The sequence below is a fragment of the Talpa europaea genome, assembly GCF_964194135.1.
Source record: "Talpa europaea genome assembly, chromosome: 12".
NCBI lineage: Eukaryota > Metazoa > Chordata > Mammalia > Eulipotyphla > Talpidae > Talpa > Talpa europaea.
In genome coordinates, this window is record NC_140079.1 from 56620901 (window position 1) to 56639036 (window position 18136).

The window sequence follows — 18136 nt, forward strand, 5'->3', positions numbered from 1 at the left end:
CATGAAAATAGAAATGTGTTCTAATTTAATATGAAGTTTTTGAGCAAGAATGCTTAATACATAAACAATTCATTTTTCATTAAAAATCACCTGTCAATAGCGAAAATACAGAGGAGTCATATGACTTTCTCCAGGTCACACAATTGCTAAGTGACACAGTAGAACATCAAGCTCAGGAAGCCTGGTTATGGAACTTTTGCTTTTTAATCACTATGTTTATTACTAATTCTCTGTACTCAAATTCCTCTTTAAATATTCCAGACTCTATAATATAATATAATTTCTACATTTATACTATACTTATTTTTTACACACATCTTATTATAGAATTGTATACCAGAGAGAGGCAGAAACGCAATATGACAATTCAAAAAAAATGAGGGAAAAAAAGAAAACCAAAAAACCACTAGTACGACATTGGACTTAGAAAAGATTGTCCCTAGGGCTTCTCTCTATATAATTAAACTAAAGTGAGACTGAAGCCCTACTGAAATTACTTTTATATGTAACAGATTCTGTGGTTACTGAGAATAAGAGAGAAATAATCCAAATATAAATTTTAAAAGACAGATGCCAAGAAGAAAATGCTTTTTTCACAGTTATAATATTCATGTCTTATAGAAATATGAAGTATAAGTCATGCTCTACAGCATATTCTAAATATCTAATGACATAAACAGAAACAAAGACTATAAATAAAATGATTTTACCCTTCTGACACCAACCTAATCTGAAAAGATACTAAAAAATCCCCCCAAATTCTGCCTTACTAATTCTTCTTTGAAATGCGGTTGCTACTATCTACAATTTTAAATATAGTAGAAAGCTCATCACATTAAACAACTACATTATTATAGCAAGGGATACAGTTAAAATGACTTAACTTTAATTAGTTGGTACTCACTATTTTCTGCCAAAATATGGCTTAAAATTAGCACCTGTGTGTGAAAGAAAAGGCCAAATGTTGCCTTTCTCCGGAGCTTGGTAAGTGTTAACATAATGATAAAAGTTGTTCACCACCTGCAAATTGGACTAACCCCCGAAGACTGAACTTGGCTATCAGGGCATGATTGGTAACTGAAATAAAACTGCTGCTATGCAACCACTCTCAGAAGCCTCAGTGGTGGTAATGAGAAACACGGACTTGCTGGCGTCCTAGTGCCCTGCTGTTCCCTTAAGACATGGAGAAGTGGAAGCAAGAAACATGTCATCACCTTTCATGCAAAAACACAGTGATGTGCAGCAGAACCCTGCTTTAATCCTGTTTGAGACTCTTTCTCATCAGCAAGTACACAGGGGATAAAGGACAATATTACAGCGATTCTTAGTGATTAAATAATTTGAACAACAGTTCTTTAAAATGTATGAGGAACACTAAGAAAATGCCACCATGTCAACTTGTCAAGAACTTGGTGAAAATCATTTTCATTCTTGTTTTTTGAGTTTTATTTTAATAAATTAGTTTCTACATTTTGCACATTGCAGCAGTCATTTTATTTTGGATTGTAATTACCTTAGGAGAATGGCTATGTCATATACAAACTATTCCCTTCCTTGTTCTCTTAATATAACTTAGGAACTTGTAGATGTTTCATAAATGTTGACTAAAATCTAATTGTAGAAAATTGACAAGGAAAAAGGGAAAGAAAAGATAATAGAAGGTGTAAACTAAACTTTGCAGTCAATTTTACTTAATCGTTCAGTTGGTGGAACTCCAACTAGGAAGGGAAACTCTAGGTAACAAGTATAGAAAAAAAAATGAACAATGCGAAGTGTTTTGGAGTTAACGTGCCAGCTTTACTGTGGGTAATTTCTCCCCTTTCTGGGTTTTGTTTTTGTAAATTTAAGCATCAAAGGAGAAAAAACAATTCTATCATAAATTGCAATTGTTCTCTAGTACAGAGCTGATGAATCAATCTTTGAGGCATGGAGCATACATTAAGACTGCTTTGGGGGCAAACAGAAGTTATCTACCATATATTCTCTATTCCCTAATAATATTCTTTGAGATTCATTTACATTTGATAGAACACTGCTCTTTCTTTTGACATTATCTCCCTGTTAATTTTTTTTCTAATCTTTTACTTTTAACTTTAATATATTTTAAATGTATCTTTTCTTTTAAAACATAGTTTATTAAAATATAATTACAAAAGACAAAAAAAACCCACAAAAATTATTTGTATGTGTGTAGCTCGATGAGTTTTGATGAATGTATACTACCACAGTTAAGATACAGAACATTTCTATCACCCCCAATCTCATCAACAGAAATTGTGATCAAACTTTATATTTTCTACCATGCTTACATGATGAAATAGTATCTTTGTGTTGTTTTAATTGGCATTTCTCTGATCATAAGTGAGTTTGAACATTAGTCTTAAATGTTCAGGGCAATTTTTATTTTTATGGATGAATTTTTTTTTTAAGATATTTATTTATGCATACAAGAGCTGGGGTACAGGCCAAAGGCGGAGGGTAGGGGGCATGAGAAGATTCACCAGAGACGGAGTGGGGAACAGAACAGGCAGATTGACCAAAGTACACTGCCGAGAGGAGCAGCGGGCGAGTCAGGAGAGGTCTGCTGCGCTATGTGGGTTGCTCCCTGGCTGGCCAGGAATCAAACTTGTGCTACAGTGGCTGCAGATAGCTTCATAGGTTGCGTCTTAACCCTTGCGCCACCAGGGAGGCCCTGAATTTTCTTTTATTTTTATTTTCTTTGCATAGAAGAACTGGGGTGTAAGCCAGAGGTGCAGGGGGTGAGAGGATTCACCAGGGACAGAGTGAGGAGCAGAACAGGTGGATTTACTGAAACACACTGCTAAGGGGAGCAGTAGGCAAGACAGGAGAGGTCTACTATGTCATATGTTGGTTAGCTCCTTGGCCGGGGATGGAACTCAGGACATAGTGGTGATAGCACAGAGACTTAACCCTTAGGCCACCAGAGAGGCCTCAAGTTCAGGGCTATTTTTATAGTTTTTGAGAATTACCTGTTTGCATCTTTTTTTTTTTTTTTTTCAGTTTTCCATTGGATTTTGGCCCTTTATCTCTCATTTTTAATAGGTTTTTATATGTTGTAGAGATTTTTTTCCCCCCAGTCTCTTGTCTTTTTAGCTTCATTAGGATGTTTTATGCCATGGAATCTTTTAAAAACATTTTTGTCCCTGGCTCCTCAATAACCATCACAGAAAGTTTTCCCCACGTTTAAGATTAAAGAGGAATTCACTATTTTTTGGTAGTAGTTGTATGATTTATTTTATTTACAATTATTTATTTACATTTACATTTTATTTACATTATTTATTTACATTTCTAATCCATATGGAGTTTACTCTTATAGGTGTGAGATAGACATCTAGTTTTATTGTTTTTTCCAAATGGCTACTCACTTGTCTCGCTATTACTTCAAATACCAACTATGCAGAAAACCATCCTTGATTTCTCTATTAGGAGCTGGTATCTCTTTTCTGATTACCTAAGATTTTGTGTTTAAGAGAAGTGGATTAAGAAAATGTAGTATATATACACAATAGAATACTACTCAGCTGTAAAAAAAAAAGATGAATGCTAGTCATTTGGGACTGCATGGATGGAACTTGAGGGAATTATCTAAGTGAAATAAAGTCAGAAGGAGAAATGGAATGACATATGGAATATAGTCAGGAAAAATAAAGGAATTATTAAAAGTAAACCAAAACAAACCCTAGAAATATGACTACAGAATTTAGGCTGCTGGAAAAGGAGGGTGGAGGAGGGAATAGGAGGGAGCTCACTAGCTTTGTTTAAAGGACTATGGGTGCTTTGGTGGTGTGGGTGGTATGGTAACATACATCTGAGGAGGTGTGAACCTAGACCCATAAATCATGCACAGTGTTGTAAAACAATATTACCTCAATAACGAGAAACAATTGGTAATCATACTATTGTTTTCCTGTGTCTTGACAATAATTCTACTTCTATTTTCTAGTTCCTACTGAGTTTTCATTTCTGAAGGCAAATATTACTGAGTTCATCTTTGTATTTCTACCGTGCTTGGCTCACAGTGGGCTATTTAATATCTATTTGTGTAATGCTTCTAATGATTAACCTGAATTGTTAAGAAAAGTTCAATTCATTCAAGAAAGTAGGAAAAATAGCTAATATCTCTGAGAAAAAAACTCCTCAAACATATTAAAATAACACCAAATCTGGTGTTAAATGAGGAGCTTATTATCTTGAATATTCTCATCTGTACCCCACCTCAGTTTCTGCTAATGAGGTATTTGTTGATTTTATTATGATTAGCAGAGACTATTGATCTTAGCAGAGACTATATGAATATTAAGAAAGATGGCTTTAAGAGATAAAATAATGAGAAATGATGCTCAGAGGAAAGAGCATTTCTTCAAAGTGAGGTTTATTAGTCTATTGGACAGTCTCCCAGAGGTTCTCATGGAAACCTGAAAAAGCATCCAATAATAAAATGTGAAAGACATATTTTCATCATCAGGGGAGATGGACTACTTGAATTTAATTGAAGTTTTCCACCTCTAATTTTCTAGGACACTAAGAATAACAGTATGGAGGGGGGGATTTAGAGTTTAACAGTTACATAAAAAAATTCTTATTGCCTGTGGTGAAACAAAATGCACCTAAGATCCAAATTATGGTGAGACAACGGTGCAAATTAAAATAATATAATTAGTCTTTACTAACATTTATCAGAATAGGCTGTTTCTTTAAAAAAAATTAAGCATAGGAGAGAGAAGTCTATCATTATGGAAAAGTTTTATTAGGCATACTTAAATAACTTTTAGAGGCTATTTTCTAATTGTAATGCTTCTAATGCTACAGACATATTTTCCCACTTTGAATTTAGGTACCCAAATATTAATAAATTGGTCATTAGTATGTAGTACCTTTTTCTTTGGCAAATCTTCAAGAATTTAAAAATATTTCATTATCATAAGAAAGGAACCATAGGCCTTAGAAAAGGTCAAACAATTTGTTCTTGGTCATACAAGTGAGATACTAACTGAACATGCATTAAAAAGTATGATTTCATATCACTCCTTTACCTGTTTTAGGTACAAATTCTTAAGTGCAAATAAAAGGAAATCCTTGTACTGATACTCTGGAAGAATTAAAATGGCAATGACATAGACCTCAGATCACATGGTCAGAAGAAATCAGAGCCTTTTCAACTGCAGGTACCTGATATTAATGGAGAAGTGCCCATGGGTGAGAGCAGCCTCAATGAATGCATAAGATATGAGCCCAGGTAGTTATGTAGATCATCAGGTTTTGATCTTCACTTCTGCTAGCTGTATTGCTTTTTATCATTTAACTTTTGAAGAGTTGTTAGGCAGGCCACATTTCTATATATCCAGTCTATTCCTTGAGTGAGCAACAAACCAAGAAAGCAAGTCCTCTGAGTCACTCTTTTTAATCATTATTCTCACATGGTTCCACAGAATTAAAATTGTTTCTTTCTACTAACCTTCAATTTTATTTTACCTAGCCTTTAAAAAGTATACAATGTTGATTAATTTCAACCATCAACCAGTGATGAAGATGCCACGGCCTAAGACCTTAATGTCTTTGTAGTGCTCAGACCTTGGGTAGTCATGAATGCCACCGATATACTGAATTCTCATAAACAGACTAGGAAAAAGAAATGGTCAATGCTGGAGTTACAACATGAGTAAGATCTAGTACTGATCTATAAGAGTGGTTTCTAAAATATTTTCACCATGTATTAAATGAGTAAAAATACCATTGGTCTACATTCCTATAATAGTTTACCTATATATTAACCATAAGAATGTTTTGACAGATAAGTATAAAACATTCAATAAAACATAAATTTAAAAAGAGTGAAATTTAAAACATCGAACACTCAATATTCTTCTTGCAACCCAAATGGATTGTGCTGTGCACCCTCTGAGGTATATCCAACCCATTCTGGAGACCACCAGCTAGAGTATCAGACCAGAAAAGGCAACTACACAAATAATGACCCTAAAGATAACTGTGTCAGTACTATAATAGATAAATGCGCACTACTAGAGGACAGAGAAGGTCAATGCTAACGCTGCCAAGAAGAGGTGGGGAGACACTGGAACTGAGTTTTCAGGGATGAGAATACTCAGGACAATTTAAGTCCTCTGTGGTAAATTATCATGGTATCCAGCACTAAAATAATTAAATCTTGCAAAAAAAAAAAAAAAAAAAAGGATGAGAATTCAATTAGGGAGTATAGGAAGAAATGTGCAAAGATACCTGGGAAACTTGTTTGGGGGAATCCTTAAATTTGGTTAAGACGGAGCACTAAGATAGAACACTTTTTAAGTTGAAGGCTTAGAGACATGGGGCTGAGAATGGGGAAGTTGAATGTTAGCCCTGACACAGGAAGGGCAGCCAAAACCTAGACAAATGTATGACTTTCTGCGCCAATTACTCCATAAAGCATGAGTTAAACACAAAAGTTTTCAGCTATCTAAAGACATTCAAATGAAGGGAAGGAGAAAGGGACAGAGAGAGAAGGTAGAAAGCACTCACTGTGCAATCAAAAAAAAAAATCTACAAAATTTGATCATGTCTATGGATGTGGGACCACAGAGAGCTACTAAAAGACTTTAAGCAAGGGAGTCCAGATTTTTCAGGTTTAAAGAGACGACTCTGGAAGCAGTGCGAAAGCTAAAGTGGGGGAAGGGGGAACTGGAGACCAGGAAATGAGTTAAATACTGTACAAGACAGGACTGGTTACATATTTTGAAAGGCTTGGTGCAAAATACAGGGGCCCATGTTCAAAAAGCAGGAAAACCAATAACTTTCCCCCCTTTCTTCAGTAGTGTCTCTCCATCTACAATGGTGTTTTCAACTTGCTATTTAATATCACACTCCCTTGAGCACCAGAGCAAGTGCAGACCTTCACAGGTGCCTTGGGGGCCCAACCCATGACTCAATATGTGGGTGGTCCACTGGCTGCCAGGTTCCCCTTGCTGGCTACCACACCCATGTGCCATGTCTAGGCTCAGGGCAGGAAAAATGAGGCAAGCTTATTTCCTTCCCATGGTCACCCCTGCAATTCGCTAGATTCTCGATTAGGGATGGAGCTTGGCTACAGGCCACCTGGCAGACAGTAATAGAGCTAATAGACAGGAGTCCTGTCATGTCTTGCCTCTGAGATGCCATAGGGTGGCCTGTCAAATTTTATCTTTCTTTTGTGTGTGCACAGGCTTCTACCAGGGTTAGAGAGTGCTAGCTATGACTGAGTGAGGCAGAGAATGTGAAGTTGGCTGTGGTGTGGTGGGCAGGGCATAGGCAGCTCAGAATCCATTCCAGGGAGGCAGTGGGAGGTAGTATCCTCTTTGGCTCCAAGTCCTGCACATGCTCCACTGTCCCCCTGAACTTCACTTAAAAAACACAAATCCAAAGATGAATCATTAAGAACTCTGAGATGGCAACCACAGAGCATTAAACTCTGAGGGCGGATCATATGTAATGGACTGATGTCATGCTCATGAAGCCAAGCTGGCAATGATTTAGAGGAAGATCAGAAGCACTAATGATTGAAGTCACTTGAGTGGTGATGGGGCTGGAAGAAAGGACAGATGAATATGAAGGGAGGCAAAAAGATCTGGTGACTGAATTTGAGAAGAGAAGATAATAGTAGGGCTCTTGGTTTTCTGGCTCTGGGAACTAAAGCAATTTGGAGTAGTATAAAATTAGAAATTAATTAGAAATTTAGGGGGATAACAGTTTTTGGGAAAAACACAAGTGAATATAGTATGGGTCAAGCTGAATCTTTTCAAAATTATTATGAAACATCAGAACTAAATCTTAGAATTAAGACTATTTATTTATTTTTTTTTATTTTTTTTTATATATTTTTTTTATATTTTTTATTTATTTATTTATTTATTTATTTATTTATTTATTTTTTTTTATAGAGGCATGCTTTATTTATTTGTTTGCTGGTTTGTTTGTTTGTTTTGTTTATACATGCACTGGGTACAGTCAGAAGCGCGGGAGGGTGAGAGAATTCACCAGAGCCAGAGCGGGGAGCAGAGCAGGCAGAAGGACCAAAGTACACTGCTGAGGGGAGCAGCGGGCGGCAGGAGAGGTCTGCACGCCATGTGGGACCCTCCTCTGGTGGCCGGGGAGCAGCCGGGGATCGAACCGGCGCCGCAGAGGCCGCGCGCAGCCTCGCAACCCAGCGCTCAACCGCTGCGCCACCGGGGAGGCCCAGAATTAAGACTATTTAGGAGATTCTCCCCAACAATATCCCTTTCCATTTTTTGATTTGTTGATCAATAATTTCATTGCTATACAAAAATCATAAAAAATTCTCTTAGGCTGTATTTTTTTGACATAATAAAATGTTATTGCAATACCTTTTAAGTAAGTTTGATAAGCACACTTGGTCAAACACAAGGTTTAATTATGAAGACACAATAAAAAAACCCTCTTAACATGAAGATCTCAGCGCGATCCCTTTAAAAAAGTCCACATGTATAACATCAAGCCAGCATGCACAGGCAGAAGCAAACTACAGGCAAAGTGAAAAAAGTCAAGTAGTTTTTACATAAGAGACATGAACTTATGGAAGAGATTAGAAAATATACTATATAATAATTCTTAAGATGTGAAAATTTGCAAAAACTAAAAGATATTCACATATATATGACTACCATAATTTGCTTTTTCCTTTTAAAGCCAAATATCAAACTTCCTGTTCCCATATCCTTGAGTAAAAATGTAGCTATTATCTTCCTTATAGCAGGCAAAGTGTGGTAGTTTGCATAAAAATGCAAATATGTAAAATATCAGTAATGAGCCCCTAAAAAAAGTATGTAAAGAAAATAAGTAAACAATATATAATGAAGTGCAGTCTACATTTTTATTTAACCCAACATATTCAAAATACTATTTTGACTTACAATCAATATTAAAATATATTCATATTTTAAAATTCTTTTCCCAAGTTTTTTTTTTTTTAATAGCTTTATTGAGATATCATTTACACACCATTCAAATTCACTCTTGTAAAGTGTATCATTCAGTGGTGGGTGTAATTAAACCCACTGTGCAACTGTCACCAGTCTAATTGTAGAACATTTTCACCACCCCTGAAAGATAGCCTGTACTTATTTTCAGTCACTCTCCATGACCACCCCTCTTCCCACCCCACAATCCTCCCCAGGCAACCATTAATCTATTTTCTGTCTCTATGAATTTGCCTATTCTGGACACTTCACACAAATAGCTCCATACAATATGTGGCCTGTTATGTTTGGCTTCATTCATTTAATATCATGTTTTTAAGGTTCTTCCCTCCTTTTCATGGCTTAATAATGCTTCATTGTATAGACCAACCACATTATGCATATCCATCATTAAGCTGATGGATATTTGAGTTGTGTTTACTTCTTGGTTACTATGCATAATGCCACTGTAATATATTCATGTAACAGATTTCACATAAACATAAATGATTTAAATTTTCTTGTATATATACTTAGAAGTAGAACTACTAGGTCATGTGGCTGACTCTGTTTAAACTTATGAGGAACTGCCAAATTGCTTTTCAAAGTGGCTGCACCATTTTCCATTCTGGCTAGCAATATATGAGGGTATTTTTCCACATCCTTGTCAACACTTACTGTCTCTCTTTTTGATTGTAGTCATCCCAGCATGTATGAAGTGGTATCACAGACATTTTTGAGTGCCACTAGTCATTTCCTTAATGACTAATGATGTTGGGTATCTTTTCATGTACATGCACATCTGTGATGTGTATATCTTCTTCGGGAAAAAAATCTATTCAAATCTTTTTGGAACCTTTCTTTTCAAAACTACTGAATAATGTGACAAAAATTTTTATCGTGATAGTTTAACAAAATGAAATAAATAGCTATTTTAATCTAAAACAAACTTTTCAAAGTCTGATAGGAGGGTACTGGCACTGGTGACAGGAATTAAAGGGGCTGATGGTGGGCAAGCACCTCAGTGGTATTAGTGTTGACAGCATTGCTTGTACCTTGCTGAGTACAAAACTACCTTTCAGTACAGCTGACCCTTGCAAAATCAAGAAGTTGGCATGGTTTCCTTTCTTTATCTCTAGCTTCCTAACTGTGTGAAAGAAAAAGCATCTGATATCTGTTATACTTAGCAGAGAATTATATGTCCCCTTAAGTGGATATTAGCTCTTCAAAACATTTATCTCTAATTGTGAAATGAAAGGTGTTAAGCCTCTACTCCACCATAAAGCAGAAGAAAAATATCTTTGCTTTGAGGAATCAGGATTAGAATGCACTATGCATAGGAATGAGCTGTAAGTGAGTTCACTCTATCTTCTCTCTCTCAAACAGCCCCGTTTGCCTGGGCAGGACTAAATTGGAATTCCATTAGTTAACACTATGACACACCTATTTCTAGGAATTACCATATATTTAGGAGGACTCCCATCATTCTCTGATTCTTTCAAATTTATAATCTTGGTGCTAGTTCCTGCTACTTAGGCACGCCTTTCCTCTATCTCCTTCTAAAGAGATCCTAGCTAATCTTTTTCTCTACTCCAAGATGCTTGATTCCAAGTTTTATATTTTCTAGGTTATTTGTCATGAACAGATTTTAAAATTCACCCATTCTGATTATAAAATGATCTAAAGGTATAGTTAACATTTAATATCTTCAAAGTACATACTTTTTATTGAAAGAGATATACTGCAGGCTGACCCTATTATGGAATTTCTTCATCCAGATGGTGTGGAAGGAGAAGGAAGATGTATACAGAATCTTAGCAGCAGTGGGCAGAACTTTTAAGTATTCAAAAATATAAATTCACTGAGAATACAAAAAATGAAATAGTACAGTAGCCTGAGCGCTACGGATTCCAACTGATTACCTCATCCTTAAGACTGAGACTCTTAGACTGGTCACAGGTCACCATGCCACAATAAAGTATTTTATAAATTTTAATTGCTCATCTGAACTGACTGAGGCAAGCACTTGGAAAGGCAGCTATTTACAATGCAGCAATTTGTAAGGCTCAGACCACTGAAAAAACATGATTTGTTAAGCTTCTTATGTCAGACTTGTAGGCACAAAAGAAAGCACCAATGTTCATGGGAAAGACACTGACTAAAGTGTATTCCTAATATTTTATCAAGCATTAAAGATTTGTTTTTTATTTATTTATGCATACAAGAACTGGGGTGTAGGCCGGAGGTGTAGGCGGGGATGAGAAGATTCACCAGACACAGAGTGGGGAGCAGAAAAGGGGAATCTACTGAAATACACAGCTGAAGGGAGCAGTAGGCGAGACAGGAGAGGTCTGCCTCACCATGCGGGTTAACTCCCTGGCCAGGGATCGAACTCATGCTGCAGTGGCTGGTGATAGCTTGATAGTGCTGAGACTTTTAACTCCTGCACCACCAAGGAGGCCCTAATTTACCAATCATTAAATAGACAATTTTCAGCCCAAGTTGCAGTTTAGAACCATCTAGAAAGCTTTCAAAAAATAAAGAAGAGTGAAGTATCTGAGTTGATAAACACATAGAGATTAGGGGATGTGGTGCGTGGAGAAGGTGTGGCGCTCTGTGCCTTTTCCCCACGCTTTGCCCTATCCCTCTCTTTCATCTGGCTTTTCCTGAGGTCTAGCCAGTGTGATAAATGCTGATTTGCTTGCCTGTACAAAATTAGTCTGTTTTGCAATGGAGCTTGAGTAGCAGATAAAACTCCAAGTCCTATGTTTAGGTATGCTGGAAAGGATGATGATTTACCATCAAGTACAGACATGGTTACTAGAAGAATATCAGTATCCCTCCAATTCTAAATTGTTTAGACCAAAAACATAGTGAAAGCATTTCAGAAATGTATATTCTGGTCAAAATTGTTCATCTTCAGGAAAACCTAAAACTGCTGACAAGAAGCTGCAAAGTGGACTATAAGAGCCTTGGAAGTAAGAGAACAACAACAAAAACTTTGAAAACTAAAATATATGAATGAACCAGATTTTAAAGAATAAAGAGAGTCAACTGAAAATCCTGAAAAGGAAAAATAAGACTGGGGTCAAGTTCAGAGATTCAGATTTAACCGGTTTGAGGAGCCCATGCATTAGCATTTATTTTTAAAGTTCCATAGGTGATTTTTATGTGTAGCCAGAGTGGTACTGTTATAGAGCAACCCCGATATTAAACGGGTTCCTGGCTGTGGGTCCTCACCCGCTTTAAAGGGACTTATGAATACTCTACTACAGACACACACAAAAGGGTTAATAAAAGGTTTATTTACAAGAGAAAAAAAATAAGGAAAATGTACAACTCAGGGAGAAAATAGGGAAATAAAGTCTTTAATGCGTCCTACCCGATCCGACGACCTGGAAACCCAAAGTCACTCTCAGAACTGGCCGGACGCTGCGAACTGGTGGAGAGCCAAAATGGGGGATCCCCAAAGCCCACTTGTCTGCCTTTTGTATCCACCTGGCTGCTTAACCCCACCCTCAGGTCCCAGCCACCTTCCCTTTGGTGGTGATGGGATTTGGAGTTCCCAGTGTCTTTGGCTTTGACCTGGGGTGGGGGTGGAGTCCACAAAGCCTATATGGAATTTGCTTTGGGACATCCTTTTCCCCCTAACAATTTGGCTTTGACCTCGGGTGGGGGTGGAGTCCACAAAGCCTATATGGAATTTGCTTTGGGACATCCTTTTCCCCCTAACAGTACAGCCACTGGTTTAGACCTTGAAGGCTTTCTGGTTTTTATTAAGTGGTCATGAAGCTTTCTGTCTCTGTTTTAACTTGGAAAAATGGGGAAAAAAATCATATTGTGGATCTTATTGAGGGTTCTACTCAAAATGGAGACTAATAATATCAACCAAATATGGAGTCAGCTATCACTATACTTAAGAAAGGCCATAATATTTCTTTTCACATAGGAATTTAATATAGTTTAACATTTATTCTTCCATAGCTTTACTTTGTTCTACAAAGTATACAGAGATTCTGTCTTTTGATAGTATCCTTTGTCTGGTATCTGACTGGGAATGCTCAGGTGTCACTGTGACAAGAGACAAGGAGGGTTACACAGGAACAGTGAGCCTTAGTTCAACTATGCATTCTGGTTGTCTTGGCATATATTTCAGTGCCTGAATTCTTTCGAAGCCAAGCTCAAAGCTAATACAAATGAAGCAGCTGCAACTGCATTGTGTTATATTCACATGGAAGGCCAACTCAGACCATTGTGTTATGGAAATGAGAACACTAAGCCGAGAGCACCTGGCCCAGAACACAAGCTGCTTTCTTTTTTACTAAAGCTAAATTGATGGCATCGTCTAAGGAGAAATGATACAAAACCATAAATATCAATAGTCACTTTATAAATAGAATATTAAAGAAAGCGGCCTGTTCCAAAAACTTAGGCAATGTGCAATAAATATATACAATTGCAAGATGTGATCATTTTCCCTTTTTGAACTGAATTTAAGTACTTGGATAACTTTTCATTAGTTTACTCATTACTTCCTAATTACCTCTATAATATTTAAAAGTCATCTTAACAATGTATAAAACAAACAATGGCTGTTTTATTTAAAGGAAAAACCAAATATCACAAAGGCAAAAATTCTAGCAGGATGTGAAAGAGAAAAATAAAAATAGGATCTTGGAAAAGAGTTACTCAAAAACTATTCAAATCATTAAAATTGATGCTGAAGAATCGAAGTCAACACTCTGATATATAAAAATATTGTGAGCTTATACATATATACAATACCTAAAATACTCAAAGAAACATCCATGGAGACAAATCATTAAATAAAGAATTCTATCTAGTTTCACTTCTCAATAGATACAGTATACTCTATATATGTAAATTACCATAGCCCTCAATTCCAAATGTAACTTAAAATCTCTATTGTGTAGCGGTTGAGCGCTGGGCTGCTGGGCTGCGAAGCTGCCAGCAGCCTCTGCAGTGCAGCTGGGGAGGGTCCCACGTGGTCCGACAGACCTCTCCTGCCGTGCGCCCGCAGCTCCCCTCAGCAGTGTATTTCCTTGGTCTGCCTGTTCTGTTCCCTGCTCTGGCTCTGGTGAATTCTCTCACTCTCCCGCACTTCTGACTGAACCCAGTGCTTGTATAAATAAATAAATAAATATTTTAAAAAATATCTCTATTGTGGAAAAAATATAACTATTCTGTACAGGTATACTCATTCACTGCAAATGATCTCTTGAGGTTATTAAATGGTAAAGTAATCCATTTGATTAGCTATATCATCACTAACACCAAGAGAATAAGTGTGAGAAATATTCGCTGGATCCTGGTCTTCTGATAATTCACACATACTTTATTTATTCAATTATTAACTGTTGAGTGTTTACTATGTACTAGGAACTGCGTTTGGAATTGGGGTAGCTACAAAGATGACTAGAAGAGATATTTAGTGACTAATGTGGGTGACAGACTATAAATAATTGCAACTGGAATTAAGGTGACGAAATAAGGAGTGAGAGTGGAGGAAGAACAGAAAATCTATCTTCAGATCTCTGCTTCTTCTAATGGCTATGATTAGATAAAGTACAAATACATTCATAAATTTTTTAAAATCCAAAACCTTGCCTTAACTTACCGGCTCAGTGTCCATAAGTTTGCTCTTTTTCCTTCATTTCTTATGCCCTTAATCTTAAACCCTGTTGCCTATCACATACATAAAGAAAGTTTAGATTAAGAAATATATACATGAATACACTGCTGTACTAGTTATCCATTTTACGTCTTTAAAAGTGTAAACTTTTGCGAGCGAGGGAAGACATACAAAGGTTTTGGGCTTCCCTGATTTGGGCTCACTGCCAGTTATTTTCTGGCCCCTTTATGCCTTATCCATCACTGCAGCAGGGTAAGAATACTTCTTCTCCAATGGCTTCTCCTTCTCTGTAAAGCTAACCACCCTCTACACCTACAAGCAATGTCAGTTGAAAACCAGGGGTGGGTGCTAGAATGGGCCTCTGATGAATGACAGCACTTAGCCTCTCAACCTGAGTTGAAATGGAAAAAAACAAAACAAAACAAAACAACCAAAAAAAATCTCCTGGGGAATGGTCATGTAATTTACCAATATTTCACAGTATTTGTACAACTAGACTTTACTTTTGAGCCAAGACAAATATTTCAATGAACAAATTTCTCATGCTTTTGTAGCCAGCAAAATTTAGTTCAGCTTGATCTTGCCCCCAACCTTCCTTTCCAGCCTGCTCTTGCCATTTTTGCCTACATGATTTTTGATTGTGCCTCACTGAACCTGTTTCGACATTCCATCTATCACCTTATGAAGTATGCCTTTCCAACATGCTATTCCTTCAGCCTGGAATACTCTTCTTTCTCTGTCAATTATTTTTAGTCAGTCTTTGAAACTCAAAGCACTGGCTCCTCATTGTTAAAAATCTGTGTTACCACACTAATCTACCTCCTTATGAATTTAGTCATTTTTCTGTCTCTTGCAAGTAGATCTTAAGTCCTCTGGGAGTGGAATATTCTGGTATATTCATTTGTGTTTCTTCAGTACTAATGGTAGTTCTAATGGCAATAGTAGAAGGTGTCAATAACATTTGGTAATCACCAGTGCTTTGCCCAAAGTAAACATTCAATAAGTATGTTATTGTTAATAACTCAGTTAATGCTTGCCAGAATCTATTTTATCTGCTCTCAATCAGCCAGAAAATGGGAAGAAAAAGCCTCTTTGGAGAGTCCACTATTAACTCCTTTTTGGGTCTACCTGATTAGTGAACTTTCTGTTCCCCATAGTAAAGACACCTGAATCCTAGAACCACAAGAACTTGCACTCTGAAAGTTAACATGGGAATTTGTAAAGTTAACACAGAAATTGTATTCTTTGAAATGCTATATGAATAACTTAAATATCTCCAAGTTTGGTTTCTCTTTAGACTGCCTTACCATGGATTCAGAGTCTACTGTGATATTAATTACAAAAATATTTTGTGTTGATCTGAATACTACACATCCTTCTTATTTGCAATAATACATTTAAGTTCCATTAGTTGTTGGTATATGGACATTTAAGAAATACAACATGGTTTCACAGATATCCAAGTACTGTAGTGCCTCATATAGTCAGCATATTTTGGTTTTTCTTAAAAGAATATAAATTATTTATCCAACATTATTAAGGTATGAACTGCTCTACAAACCAGATTTTTCTGGATAAGTTTTATTAGTATCACATATCTTAAAGGCTTTAAATATTCTCAATGGGTATATATCACACAGTTCCACTTTTTGAAAAGCTGAGTATAACAAATAAAATTTCACTTTTTCTCCTTGATTCAGGATCACTACTACCAATGCCAATTATCCATCTATCCTATATTATATGGTACCCTTAAGAGTTAACAATAAATAGAAGGCTGTTTGCCTTTATCCTAAGTGGATACAGATTGCTTTTATGACTCCTTTCTTTTCATTTTCTCTGCCATGATTTGATTATGATCTTTAAAAATTAGAAACTCTGTAAAAATTTCAAAGGATTCACTGTAACAGATATCCACAAACTCTATAAAGTCTGGAATATAATAAGGGGAAATCTTGTCCTCTAAGATTAAGCCAAAATAAAACACTCATTTTTGTTAACTTGCAAGTGAATATAAAGTTATATATACTTCAGAATATCAGTTTTTCTTAAAATATAATTCCCACTTAAATATTATAGCACTGGAATAGGTAGGTAAGCAAAGAAAAAATACAATATATTGACTTGACAGAATTAAAAGAGAAAATCTTTTTTTCCCTAGTGGTAGAGTCTATTTCTACTTTTTACTGATGTATCATAATGATGAACTTTATAGAAGAAATTTTTTTCAAGTGGAAAAATAATGAGTTTTAATGAACTTATATAATTATGTACTAAGTATATTTCTTCTTCAACAAACAAAGAAAACAGATGAATTAAAATCAGGTTACTCAGAATTATATCAAAAAGGTCCAAACCAGACCTGCAACTGGTGGTCAGCTGATCACTTACAGCTCTCCCTCTCAGCATTCTTTGTACTTAATACTGACTCTCAGTATAGCCTCATGGGTTTAAGGAAAATTTTCAACTGGTGTATTTCTTCCAGCATATTTTTTAAGCACTTAGATGACCATTTAAAAGATTGTTTAAGCAAGCACAGGCCAAATTTCTGGATTAGAAATCAAAATTGTCTAACTGATAATGTGCTCTGCAACTTTATGAGTTTCATCATTCTCCGTTTAAGCTCCAGCTCTGGGAAAAAAACAATTAAACTCCCATTCCTAAGAATAAAAGTAAATCCACCAACATTTTAAAAGAATTATGATAGTTTTAGCTAGTAACTTAATAAAAGGGCATCCTGCAAAGATTTGTACTAAATACTTCAGAGGAATTTGAATTTAATATACAGTATATATTTGTATAATGTATATATTTTGGAAATATCCCACAAGTAAAAGTAATATTCCCTAATACACCTTATATTTAAAATAGTGGACATTAACCACAGTGAATGTGTATAAAGTTGTTAACTCTGTCCTTCAAACTCAGCAAAGAAATTTTTGAGGCGCAAAACATTTTGATTCCTTAGTTACTGTTTTTAACTCTAAGAAGAAAGGAGCAAAGTAAAATATTCTTAAGAGAGAACAAACACTTACTGGTACTTTGAAGGGTGAGGTATTTGCAGTGTCCATGGAGCTGGGTTTCTCTGATGTACTGGTCCCTGAGATACTCCGTCTACGGGGGGACCTTTCTGCCGGCACCTCTGGAAAAGAAGAAACATCATTAAGAACTCCACATTTAGGCTGTTCCACTAAATTGTGAAATTACATTTTTTTCCTCTCACAAAAAAATCAGTCTGCTTTAAAGGTACATTAGATTCTATTTCTATATAACTTGTCTTGTTATGGGGTTTGGACTCTTAAGATAAAGACTTTACCTTAGTGTGATAACTTCTGTATCTGGTCACATATAAAGAGTAATTTCTTCTGAGTTATGTTTAATATCAAAAGTTCACTTAATATTTGCATCTCACAGGGTATGAATCTACTTCTCAGCAATATAGGCGCTAATAGAATCCAATGAAATTTTTTATGCTCTGTGTACAAAATAGAGTCTAGAGTTGCACAGAATTTGA

At 36.1% G+C, this 18136-nt stretch overlaps 1 protein-coding gene across 3 annotated transcripts in view; it reads right to left on the reverse strand.

The window, feature by feature from the left end:
* Window positions 1–18136, reverse strand: part of RASAL2 (RAS protein activator like 2) — a gene marked incomplete at both ends in the record, with an annotated part of 312747 nt that overhangs the window by 63280 nt on the left and 231331 nt on the right. For all 3 annotated transcript variants that reach the window (XM_084249590.1, XM_084249589.1, XM_084249588.1), the window contains one exon: window positions 17658–17764. In XM_084249590.1, coding sequence (XP_084105716.1) covers window positions 17658–17764 — 107 coding nt within the window. The remainder of the gene's footprint in view (window positions 1–17657; window positions 17765–18136) is intronic.